The 12,402-nt window shown below is 45.8% G+C and overlaps 2 protein-coding genes and 1 long non-coding RNA gene across 4 annotated transcripts; 2 read left to right on the top strand and 1 right to left on the bottom strand.

The window, feature by feature from the left end:
- Positions 1 to 32: 32 nt before the first annotated feature.
- Positions 33 to 1,882, bottom strand: LOC115673993 (F-box/kelch-repeat protein At5g26960). The gene has a single exon (XM_056312881.1). The coding sequence runs from the start codon at positions 1,588 to 1,590 to the stop codon at positions 316 to 318; it is 1,275 nt and encodes a 424-aa protein (XP_056168856.1). The 5' UTR covers positions 1,591 to 1,882; the 3' UTR covers positions 33 to 315.
- A 3,202-nt stretch (positions 1,883 to 5,084) lies between these two features.
- On the top strand, positions 5,085 to 5,729 carry LOC130138562 (uncharacterized). The gene is made up of 2 exons (XR_008816914.1): positions 5,085 to 5,300; positions 5,406 to 5,729. It is a non-coding gene; the product is annotated as an uncharacterized LOC130138562 (long non-coding RNA).
- A 1,068-nt stretch (positions 5,730 to 6,797) lies between these two features.
- Positions 6,798 to 10,345, top strand: LOC115673988 (G2/mitotic-specific cyclin S13-7-like). Of its 2 annotated transcripts, XM_056312880.1 has the most exons (10): positions 6,798 to 7,163; positions 7,591 to 7,720; positions 7,819 to 7,870; positions 7,973 to 8,356; positions 8,471 to 8,596; positions 8,684 to 8,932; positions 9,025 to 9,186; positions 9,266 to 9,447; positions 9,551 to 9,732; positions 10,151 to 10,345. In XM_056312880.1, exons 1-9 carry the CDS (start codon positions 7,130 to 7,132, stop codon positions 9,693 to 9,695), a joined length of 1,464 nt encoding a protein of 487 aa, XP_056168855.1. In that variant the 5' UTR covers positions 6,798 to 7,129; the 3' UTR covers positions 9,696 to 9,732; positions 10,151 to 10,345. The 2 variants fall into 2 exon arrangements, with proteins under 2 accessions (XP_056168855.1, XP_030452124.1); XM_030596264.2 differs by lacking the exon at positions 10,151 to 10,345 and having other exon boundaries at positions 9,551 to 9,909.
- Positions 10,346 to 12,402: the final 2,057 nt, after the last annotated feature.

Raw genomic sequence — 12,402 nt, 5'->3', positions numbered from 1 at the left:
AAAAAAGAAAAAAAGAAATACGACCCAAAAAAGCAGTAAAAAGAAAAGCAACATTTAATAAGTGAATACAAATTTAGACCCAAGATAAGAAAAAAAGAAGTAAATACAAATTAAGAAACCTCCTTAATCAATCAAATTAAGACAGATAGAAGAAGGCTAAACGACGCGAGTGAGGTTCACGCGCCACGCGTCTCGTTATCCTACACGATAGCCCATGGCCTTTCCACTTTCAACAGATCAGATAATCTTGTCTGCTTCTCTCGCTACACACACACCCACGGGATGCACACACTACATTTTTAGGCAGATTCGCACCTAGCATTCCACGCACGCGCACGCGGCGCGTGCGATCACCTCCGGCAGATCCGCCCCCCTGCTCCACTCCCCCGCCGCCGTGTCGTACACCAGCACCAGCCCCTCCCTCAGTCCCTTCTCGCTCCTCCCGCTCCTCCTCAGCAGGTCGTCGATGCACCCCGCCGCCTGAACCAGCACCACCTTGTCCCCCGCCCCGACGCAGCTGAACTTCACCGTCGAGTCCAGCCGCACCTGCGCCGGCAGCGGCGGGCTCTTCGCCCGGCTCCACTCCCCGAACCCCCCGCCCCTCCGCCGCGCGTCGAAGCTCCAGAACGACAGCTCCAGCGCGTGGCTCGCCAGGACGTAGACGTGGCCGACGGCGGCGCAGGCCGCCACCACGCAACCCCCGCCGGGCACCGCGCGGCTCCTCAGCCACCCCCGCGCCTCCACGTCGTACAGGTCCATCGAGCTCGCGTACACGTGCGCCTCCGCCCCGGCGGCGCGCGACGGGTCGGTCCCCCCCGCCGTGGGGGGGCCTATCCGGAGGCCCCCGATCACGTAGAACACGCCGTCCACCGAAGCGCCGACGCATCCGTACCGCCTCCTCGGCGCGTGCGACACCACGCTCCACACGTCGCAATCCGGATCGTACTCCTCAACCGCCGAGGTCCTCCCGCCGCCGCCGGCCACGTAGATTCGCCCGGAATGCACCGCGACGGCGAACTTCTTCCTCGGGAACGTCATGGGCGACCTGGAAGCGACGGTCCCGGTCCAGGTGTCGTAGCGGGCGACGGCATTCCGGCCGATGATGTAGATCCTCGGGCCGATCGCGGCGAGGCGCGCGTGGGCGACGAGGCCCTGGAAGCACGCGGGGGGGAGTCCTCCTCCGCCGCCGCCGTCGGGGAGGAAGAGGGAGACGCGCCAGAGTGGATCGGGGCCCGGGCCGGGGTCGAGGCGGAGGGAGGCGGAGAGGAGGGCGGAGTCGAGGGAGGAGAGGGCGAAGACGGAGGGGCGGAGGAGGCCGTGGAGGCGGCGGAGGTCGGAGAAGGCGGGGGAGTCGAGGACGCGGGACCAGCGGCGGCAGACGGAGGCGGCGGCGGGGAGGGAGGTGGCGGGGAGGCGGGAGAGGCACTCGAGGAGGAGGTCGTCGGGGAGGGAGGAGAGGGTAGGGGCGGCGACCTTGAGGGGCTGGTGGTGTTGGTGGTGGTGGTGGGGGGAGAGGGATTTGTCGTTAGGGTTGGGGAAGCAGGACTTCATGAGCCATGAGAAATGGCGAGAGTTGCAGCTCTCCGACATCTCCCTCACTCCCTCCCTCTCTCTCTGTGAGCGAGTGAGAAGAGAGACAGACAGAGAGAGAAGGAAGGAAGGAAGAAAAAAGTAAAGAAATCGAGTGAAATCTCTCTCTCTCTCTCTCTAGGGAGGGAGGAGGCGGGCGGCGGTGGACGGAAGCCCGCCGCGCCCCGGTCGGCGGCGGGGTAGGTTCGTCGCCGGGCCGATTCTCCTCCGGTAGCCTGGGACGTCGAAAAGACTTGAAAAGTAAAGATTTGACGGAGATGAGAGGGTCTTCTTATCACCACATCGTAATCTATTTAAGAAACATTGATGGTTAATATACCAACTAAATGTCACGGTCTGACTAATTTCTCGCCGATTTAAATTCATTTACGTATGTCTAAATTATCGTCACGTTCCGAAAAGACTTTTGAACAAAAGGAGAAAAGAAAAGGAACGCAGAGGATAAATCCATCGGAGATCCTTTAATTTTTTTATTTTAAAATTCGTGCAATCTCATACCTAAAAATCTCGTTCTTCTTTTTACCGTGCAATGCCCTTATATATATATATTTTCATGTTAATCCTTCTGTTAAAAACCTTACTAAAAATGCTGATATGGACGTTAAGTGACATTCACTCGTCTTTGGCTCGGTTAGAGACGATCCATCCGATTGGGCTAGCTTGTCGCTGAACGCCCGTCTTAGCTTTTCATGGCTCGGGAATTGAACGATTTTATACCGTAAAAATGCCCGTCTTAGCTTCTCGTGGCTCGACAATTGAATGATTAGTTTATTCTTTTCTTACTTTGCTTAAAAAGAAGATAGATTTGCTGGATACGAGCTTCGAACCTAGACAATCTAGAAAATCCATCAATGGCTTAACTACTATGTCACGGATTGTTCTCATAATGTGTCTTCCTAAAATAATAGTCGCATCAATTTGAGTTAAGCCCAAGTCCTTGGTTAATCTTGGAACCGGCCAGGTCGATTCTAGGCCAGTTCCAGAAAAAATCGACTCTAACAGATCCGGAACCTACCCATCCCGAAACCGATCGCCCATAACTCGCCTCGTGCTCCGCTAGAGACTATAACCATCGATGACTTCGAAGATTTTCTTTTCCTATAGATGCCGGCGGGGGCATTTAACGACCATTTAACAGCCGTGTCATCTAATCCGTTACGTTGTCCAACGGAAGGACCAAATGAACAGACAAACCTATAATTTACGGACTCGATTGCACAAATGAAGAGGCATATGGACAACATCACTCAAATCGAAAAAGTTTAGGGACTCGTGGCTTTATCCCAAGAAAAAGAAACAGCTCCAAAAGTACTTGGACAACGATAAAGAAATCAAACGTGCATTACCTATATGAAATTTAATAATTACATGGTTGTAAGATCTTCTCCGTCCTAATCATGACGAACGAAAGTGGGAGCATCTTTTGGTCTCGGCCACAATAATACGAGCAATCTTTTGACAACGTAAAAACTTCGACGTACATCCTCTCGTGGCTTCACGTTCCGTCCATCGTATCGAGACTTGTCAAACAAGTGGATCGGATAGAAAATAGTCCGACCTAAATTGACTCATTTACCTCATTTTGACTCTTTTTTATTTAATGCAAATCTAGTAACCATACCGATCCATATTGCTAGAACACTTTTGTATTTGACCAAATCTAGGAAAACTCAACTGAAGTTAGAGCACGGAGCAAATAAACGCAAGATCGAGTGAGGCTGAAAGAGAATGAATAGCGAGTCAAAGAGGTGGGTTAAATCTAAATAAGACGCGAACCCATTTAATAATATCCGTAACCCATCTGTGACCCTTATACTGAATATAACTAATCCATATAACAACTCAGCTCATCAGATACGAGTTAAGAAATAGGTCAATGATCCATTTTGATGAGGCTGAATGTGTCGGGTTCGAGTTATTCGATTTCCGAGATAGACGAATCCAGCTCGGACGGCCTCGCCCAGTTGGAGAATGCGAACCCGCGCCGCTTCGGGGGCCGGACCGAATCGGAGTCTCGCTTTCTCGAGCTGCGATTCGGTTGGCTTGTCCTCAGAACCGAACAAATCTCTATGTAAATATGCAGAGTTTTGCTTTCCAATTCTAGAGCATCTTATAGAGGGGACAAGAGAAAGGAAGGAGGAGTTGGCAGGGAATATAATAATGAGGGAATTTGGACCATTTTCATAGATTGCGCCGGAAGCTATGACTCTTTCGCTCGCTCCCCTAACAGTAGATTTATTTTGGCACGTGGCTGCTATCATTGTTATTTCCCTCTGGCTCTCTCGAGCACCGTTGCACGTGACGCGCACGCGGACAATGCCAACGGGACTTTTGAGGATCCGACAAGGAACCACCCCCCGTCCTTTTTCAACTCGATCATGTGAGGCGTTTCTTTTCGTGAAGGCACCTCCACCTCCACGACTTTGAAAGAGATTTTTAGGGTTGGTTTGTTTGATTGAAATGAAGGTATTTTTCTTTTTTTATGAAAAATCATTCTTAAAAGAAATAGTTAGTTTTGATTTGTCTAATCGTTTAGGGAAAGCGATTTCCTTCTTATCTGGAGGGGAAGCTGTTTGAATTCTGTTCGTAGAAAATATTTTCTATAGGTCGATCAGTTTTTCGTCGTCTAAATACCAGAAAGGCGGAAAATAATTTCCCGAAAACAGTTTTCCTTTAAATAGAGATGCAATGTTAACAAAAGCACTACATTTTATATGTACGGAGCCTAAAATTCCTTACGAAGGTCCGCCCATATTTCGAAAAAATGAATATAAATTTTTCTCTTTTATAATTTGATCAGGTTTGAAAGGGATTGGCTGGGCTGGACCCGATATGATAAATTACCTACTCAAGCTTGCCCATTTTGCCGTTCGAGCCAATAGGGCTCGACCGAGTTTGGGGTAGCCTGGCAGGCCACCCCCCCGCCCATGATCAACCCTAACATTAGAATCGAATACCACTTTCGGATTATTATCTTTCTTTGACCTCATCAGTGTGTCTCGTGATTATAAAAATTAATGGCTAGAGTTAAAACCTAAAATTGACGTCGATTGGGCCTAGCACAAGGCCCGAAGATCCTTATCCAAGACCGCTCATGATTAAAGCAGTCACGAGTTTTCTAAATAAAATCAATTGGCCTTAGGCGGGCTTGGATAGGCTGAGACCAGAAAATGAATTTCGTGCGTATGGATTTTTCTTTTACCGAGTTTTACTCAATTTTACCATCTTCGCGGTGATTGACTTCAATCCAGATTTCAAATCTTACAAGAAGACAAAGTAAGTTTCGTTGCAAAACCTTTCACGAAAGACCGCACACGTCAACTCGTACATTACGCCCGAGTCTCACACGGAACGTTAACGTAATCGACAACAATCGCATTGCATCGCAATCGCTTGACAAAATGACAAGTGACTGGAGTAGCAAAACCCGGTGTGATCCGGTTTCCTTGCTTCCCAAAACAGGTATTTGCAGTCTTTTCAACCTCTCATCTTTGTGTGGCCACAGGAGAAAACGAGAGGGAGAGACCCACCAGACCTATGCAATATATAAGAAGGCAGTGCTCTCGATTTCAGAAATTTCTCCTCCTGCAATCCTCTTACCAAGATAATCTGCTTCTTGTTCGGATAGACCCGCCATTTGGAAAGCAAGGAGAAGACAGAAAATGTCTCTGTCCACGGATTTTGCTTCCCTGGCGATCTTCACAGAGGAGGTAAAAGGAAACTGTAAATTTTTCTCTCTTTTTTCTTCCTTTTCCTCTGGTGAATGTATGCATGTCTGATTTGAACTGGGTTTGATTTGGGCGGATCATCGCCAGTGTTATCTCCACAATGCCACAATGGACATGGAGAGGAAGAGGAGCGATGATGATGAGGAAGAGCAAGGATGTGACGAGAATGCAAGAACAGAGGAGAGGGATGAAGCGACAGGGCATTGCATTGCATTGGAGTTTGATGGGTTGCACTGCTTTGAGACAATCGTGTCACATTGATTTGTCTTTGTAATTATTCATTCTTTTTTGTTTTCGTTTTTTCGTTTCTGCTTCTTTTTGTGATATTCTTTTTCCTTTTATAGGGGGGGCAATTCCTTTTAGATCTTGTTACATTGTAAGGGAATGAAGGACGCAATTTTGAGGGTCCAAGTCCAATCCCTTTTTCTCTCTTTTTAATTTCCTCTTTGGATTCAAATTGGGATTATTAGGTGAAAAGGGGTGAATGACTTTGGCGAAAAGTCTAATGGGTAACGTATGAAACTCTTCCATATATCCATGAATTTGAAGAGCCATGAGTTTTTCATCGGTTTGCCGTGTTGTGGAAAATAAAAGGGAAAAATAATAAAATTATAGGTGATCGGTTTCAGGGTGAGTAGGTTTCAGACTTGGAATATGATATCTACCTTGTTAGAATCGGGTCATATTTTTTGGAACCTAAAGCTTACCTTTTTTTTCGGGCCTAGTTCCAGGGTTTACCCGAGAACCTGTTTTTCTTTTTTTTTTGTAATCATTTTTTATAGTAAAATAATATGAGCAATAAAAGGGTATAAAATAAAAAATGAACGAGGGCGAGCGAGCAAAAATGATTAGGAACGAGCGAGGCTTGCGATACTCGAACAAGCAGTAAGCGAGCGAGCAAAGGAGGAGGGTGAGTCGCGAGCGAGAGAGAGAAAGTCGTGAAGTGTTTAAGTGAGATTTGAGAGAACAGAGAAAGAGAGAGATAGAAAAAAAGATGCCAAGAGAAACTAAGCCTTTTAATTTGTATGAAATACTTGACCAAAAAATAAAGTCGTATAAATCGGTTCCACATTCGGTCTAGTCGGTCTGGTTCCCGGGTGGTTCTTCACTCGGAACAAGAAACAAGACCGGTTCCCATTTATTCCAAAAATTTGAAACCGGGGCCGGACTAGTTCGAACGGGAACCTAGAACCAAACAGGTTTTCAAGGTGGTCTGGTCCAGCTGCCGGATCGAGCCGGTCTATTTGCACAGCCCTAACTAAAACAACAGGATTCGGGTCCAATCCCAAACCCACCCGAGAAAAGCCCCGCCCCGCCCCGTCCAAGAAAACCCAACGGCTACAAAATTCCAAAATAGGGGAGTCCCATCAATGCGAATAACAGCCGCTCGATCCTCTCAATCCAACGGCAGAGATCTCGCCACAGGATATTGGACCGTTGGGCATGGCGTCGATTCCTTTAAAAACCACCATGGCGAAAAGAGAGAGAGAGAGAGGCTCTCCCAAGTCACAGCACTTCACTCGCTCAACAAAGAACCTAGAGAGACGCACAGAGAGAGAGAGAGAGAGAGAGAGAGAGAGAGAGATCAAATTTGAAACGAAACAAGGGAGAGAAGTGTTGGTGGGGGTGGTGATAGATTTCTGCAGACCGACCGCGAGGTTTCGAGGGTGGCGTCCGCGGAAGCAGAAGGCGAGGCGACGGTGAACGGCCGTCTCCAGGGGTTTCTGTCGGCGCTGTTCGCGAGCATCGGAGGAGTCTTCGGGACCAATTGCGAGGAGGAAGGAGGAGGAGGAGGAAGGGGGCGAGAAGAAATGGCCGCGAGAGCTGTTGGTCAACAACCCAGAGGTTGGTTGGCTTCGAAAAGTTTGATCTTTGACTCCATGATCGTTCCTTCTTTGATCAGATCGTTAGTGGGTGTTTTTCGAACCCTTCTACGAAATGAAGAGTTTTTTCATTTGGGTGTGAATTTTGAGTTCGGTTTGGTGGAGATTATGTGAAAGCCACGAGCGATCTTTGTCAGCAATTCGAGGGTTTGAATTCTGTGTGTCCTTCACGCAAGGCAATTTTACATCAATCATTCTCGGTGTTCTCGTTAGTACTCTGTTTTGTGAGGCGATACTGTAACGTGAAAATGAAATTAAGGTTGGTGACGCAGAGAGTTTTAACATAAAGAATTCAGGGTCTCTCACCTTGATGGCTAGTTTTTGATAGTGGGTTCTTCCAAGAGTTCTCGAGTCTTGACTCATTCTTAAACTTTTCCGGGTACTTGTAGGAGGAGAAAATCAGAAGAATGTGGCCAGAGAAGCAAGGCACAGGCGAGTTCTTCAGGATATCGGTAATCTAGTGTCAGAGCGAGCTGCTCAAGCGAAACCAGGCGCTCAAATTTCTCGCCCCGTCACAAGGTTAACTCTTCTCTTAAACTCATCTCTCTCTCTCTCTCTCTCTCTCTCTCTCTCTCTCTCTCTCTCTCTCTCTCTCTCTCATTGGTCTTACATTGCAGGAACTTTGAGGCTCAACTACTGGCGAAGGCACAAGCGGCCCAGAAGGACAAGGTATAAACTTGGGGCCTATTTATATGTGTCAATTCATTTCGACTTGTGTTAATGAGAATAAAGTTGCAAAGTTTAGCTCACCATCACTCTCTTGTGTGTTAGAAAATTGCAAAAGAAGTCGTAGATTGTGCGTTAGCAAACAAAAGAACAGTGACAGAAGTGACAGCTGCTACCAAAGAGAAGGCCCTTGACAAGCCTGTACCTGAGCCTGTTGTTGTGATAAGCTCCACAGAAGAAGAGAACGGTAAAGTTGCCGTTAGAAGGGGACTCAAAGAAGCTGTAGATCGTGCATTAGCAAACAAAAGAACAGTGACAGAAGTAACAGCTGCAACCAAAGAGAAGGCCCTTGATAAGCCTGTACCTGAGTCTGTTGTTATGATAAGCTCCACTGAAGAAGAGAACTGTAAAGTTGCTGTTAGGAGGGTACTCAAAGAAGGGTCCTCCAAGAAGAAGAGTCTCACTTCTGTTCTCACGGCACGAAGCAAGGTAAAATTCGAAAACTGTTATCATACTATCACAGTACCCTCTTTATGTATGTTTTGCTATTGTTACTCTTTTGCTTATTGTTCTGTTGATAAAGTAATTCTTGTTCACATTTAGGCTGCTTGTGGGCTAGCTAATAAGCCTAAGGACTGCTTGGTGGACATTGATGAAGCTGATGCTAATGATGAGTTGGCCATGGTCGAATACATCGATGATATCTACAAGTTCTACAAACTCACAGAAGTAATTTTTTTTGGCAGAATGTCATCTTCTGATATATGTGCACATTTATGTGCTTTCGTATTGCTCACTCATCTAACACTTCAACAGGGCGATGGTCGAGCACATGATTACATGGATAACCAACTGGAAATCAATGTCAAGATGAGAATGATCCTAATGGACTGGCTGATAGAAGTTCACCGCAAGTTCGAACTCATGCCCGAAACTCTGTATCTCACTGTAAACATAGTCGACCGGTACCTTTCTATGAAAGTGGTCCGCAAGCGGGAGCTTCAGTTGGTCGGCATAAGTGCGATGCTCATAGCATCCAAGTATGAAGAGATTTGGGCACCGGAGGTCCTTGCCTTTTTCCCTAACTCATCCTGATTTGCTTCACCATAAAGTTTTTTTTGAGGAAGTTTTGAAATTGGATTTCGGTTTTTGTGCAGGTCAATGACTTTGTATTCATATCAGACAATGCTTATGTTAGAGAACAAGTGCTAGTCATGGAGAAATCAATATTGGAGAAGCTGGAATGGTATCTGACGGTTCCCACACCATATGTCTTTCTAATCAGATACATCAAAGCCTCTAATTCATCTGATAAGGAGGTAAAAACCCTGTCCTAAATTAGTGTATTAATGCTGTGTTTTTTCATTGAAGTGACCATTAATTTTTTTGCTAATGCAGATGGAGAACATGGTGTTATTCCTGGCCGAGTTGGGTTTAATGCACTATTCCACAATAATTCTCTATTGCCCCTCTATGATCGCTGCATCAGCAGTTTATGCAGCCCGGTGCACCCTTGGGAAACACCCATTCTGGACTGAAACCTTGAAGCACCATACAGGGTATTCTGCAGATCAGCTAATGTGAGTTGATATCATGGTCACACTCATCTTCCATCTCTTGAATTGGGATGGTGATATATGTCTGTTTATCATTGATGTTGAAGTGCTTCATTTTTGTGGACAGGGAGTGTGCAAAGCTTCTTGTTGGCTTGCACTCAGCGGCTACAGAAAGTAAGCTGAAAGCTGCTTATAGGAAATTCTCGAGTCCCGATCGAGGTGGTGTGGCTCTTCTAGCGCCAGCCAAAAGCCTATCGGCTGAAGCACCGTGAGACGCTCATTGCTAGGGCCAGTTTTCATTCTTCAGTTGTAGAGAGAAGTTTCCTGCTTGTGTATTTGGGAGGAGAGAGATCATGTGGCTTTTATGATCTTAGCTTTCTTAGTGATGACGACTGATTTTCGTTAGAGATCATGTGAAAAATGACCGATGAATGTGTGGATTTGCTGTTACTGACTTCTTGTGGATATTTCACTCAGCTTGTGGAAGTAGCATATTGTCTCTTAGAGGGTCCATGAGCATTATCTTTTTCCCCTCTATTCTCCTCTGTGAGTCGGGACCTGAGCAAGTCCTAAAACTGTTCCATTTTGACAATGAAGGGGATAATCCTAGGGTGGGGTTATCCAGCCGAGTCAAAATGAATCTCTACTGGGGCTTTTCCCCCGGGCCCCATTAGGGATTTAAAACACCGTGAGACGCTCATTGCTAGGGCCAGTTTTCATTCTGCAGGACACCGGTTGGGGGGTGTCTTCAGTTGTAGAGAGAAGTTTCCTGCTTGTGTATTTGGGAGGAGAGAGATCATGTGTCTTTTATGATCTTAGCTTTCTTAGTGATGACTGATTTTCGTTGGAGATCATGTGAAAAATGACTGATGAATGTGTGGATTTGCTGTTACTGACTTCTCGTGGATATTTCACTCAGCTTTTTCCCCTCTATTCTCCTCTTTGAGACCGGACCTGAGCAAGTCCTAAAACGGTTCCATTTTGACAATGAAGGGGATAATCCAGCCGAGTCAAAATGAATCTCTATTTGGGGCTTTTCGCCCGGGCCCCATTAGGCCTTATCTTTTTCCCCTTTGTTCTCTTCAAAAATTTAACTTGGGGAATATAGGAAAGTAGGAAAGAAGCAACGGATATAGAAAGTATGAATGGTCATCAAATTTTAGACGTACCTCAATTTGTTCTTCAATTTCAACATGAAGAACAATAGAGAAGCAACGGGCTCACCCAAGTTGACTTTAATTTCTTAGCAGCCTGATCAAAAGTGAAAGGTTTCGTTACTGCAACCCGTGGCTGGGCCAAGGAAGCAATTCTAGGAGACTTGGATTTAGCTAATGAAGAGGTTTTGGATGATAAAATGTATAGAGTCTCGATAAAAGATGAAGAAAAAGCTCTCTTTACCAAAAAAAAGAGAGGATTCAAAGGAAAAGAAAAGATAAGGCTGCTGCGAGATCGACAGGGGAAGAAAGGAAATCCAACAGAAGGCAAGGGAGAAGGCCAAGCGAGGACAGAAGGAAGGGGATTGGGTTCGGGTTTAGGTTGATATATCGTATCGCATCGGAACGCCTATCCTGACGCGACTATTGACTTGAACTCGATTACAAGCTACAGCCAAAGCGGAATAGGATAAGAAGTTGAATTCAGAGTATAGGAATAATGCGGGGGTAACAGGAAATCAGGAAAGAAAAAGTGAACTTGGGGGAATGAAAGAAACGTAGATTTGGTCATCCATAGCAGGCTTCCTCATGGTGACTTCTATTTCTTAGCAGTCTCCATAATTCAGGCTCTAGTCACTAGAGCATAGTTCCTCATAAGATCATCCCCCTTCTGCAGAAGATGGGTTCTACGCAGTTAGTGGTGGCCACGGGCCGGTTTCGGCCCGGAACCATACCGGTCAAACCCGGGCCCGGCCCGTTGACCGGGTCCGCGTTTTGGAACCGGCGGTTCCGAAAAAAAAGAAAAAAAAAACTGCTGCCCCTCATGGCAACGGGCAACGGGCCGCAGCAGGGTTTTTAAAAAAAAAAACCCCCCCACTCCCCCAGGCGCCCGCAGCAGGGCCTGCACGCTGCACTGCCCTGCAGGGCCAGGGCAGCCTACGGCCAACGCCCAAACGGGCAAAAAACTATAATAAAAAAAAAGATAAGATAACCGTAAAATTCTCTCAATACTCACAATTCTCTCAAATTCTCTCAATAGTCGAAATTCTCTCAAATTCTCTTAAATTCTCTCAATTTTCTCAATACACGCAATTCTTTCTTAATTCTCCCAATTAATTCGCTCAATTCTCTCAATCCACTCGAAAAATGGCAAGTGGAAGTCGAGTGCCAACTGGCAAAGGTAAGAATATCGCGACGGAATCCCATCATTCTTTTGATCCTCGTGAATATGCAGATTTTCAAGATGATGAAATCAACATTTTTCCCGATGTGGAGCGCGTCCCGACGCAAGAAAGTTTTCATCCTCCTGCCGAAATATCTACAACAAAGGAAGTGGAACAGGAATTTACATCTGACATTTGGAATCATTTCACGAAAATGGAAAGGTTTGATATTGGTGAAAAAAGGTATGATATAATTTGTAAATATTGTGGGAAAATATATAAATATACAGGTGGACAAGCAAATGGAACATTTAAACGACGAGCAAACATCCAACCGAAACGGGAATCGATATCGGGCAACAACAAATTTCCGGGTACGTCAATCCTAACACTTCCCCTTTATTTCGTTTTAATGAAAAAAACTTATAAGGAAGAATTAGGCAAATTTATTTCCGTTGAGCATTTAACATTTAATTTTGGAGAAAGATTTGGTTTTAATGAATTTGTACAAAAAGCATGTGCTCCGCAAGCAAAACGTGTTCCTAGAAATTCAATTAAACGAGTAATTAAAGATCTTTACAAAAATGGAAGAAAAGATTTACAAAACTTTTTTATGCAATTTAATGGATGCGTGCATATAGGTAGTGATATTTGGAGTGATC

The sequence above is a fragment of the Syzygium oleosum genome, unplaced genomic scaffold (assembly GCF_021117445.2).
Source record: "Syzygium oleosum isolate NSW1041296 unplaced genomic scaffold, Sole_v2.1 Sole_v2.07, whole genome shotgun sequence".
Classification (NCBI taxonomy): domain Eukaryota; kingdom Viridiplantae; phylum Streptophyta; class Magnoliopsida; order Myrtales; family Myrtaceae; genus Syzygium; species Syzygium oleosum.
This window is presented reverse-complemented; position numbering and strand designations above follow the sequence as displayed.

Coding starts and splice junctions, on each gene's coding strand:
- LOC115673993 (XM_056312881.1), bottom strand. CDS start 1,590: ATGTCGGAGAGCTGCAACTCTCGCCATTTCTCATGGCTCATGAAGTCC.
- LOC115673988 (XM_056312880.1), top strand. CDS start 7,130: ATGGCCGCGAGAGCTGTTGGTCAACAACCCAGAG. Junction 8,933..9,024: donor AAGAGATTTGGGCACCGGAG/GTCCTTGCCTTT, acceptor GTTTTTGTGCAG/GTCAATGACTTTGTATTCAT. Junction 9,448..9,550: donor TATTCTGCAGATCAGCTAAT/GTGAGTTGATAT, acceptor TTTTGTGGACAG/GGAGTGTGCAAAGCTTCTTG.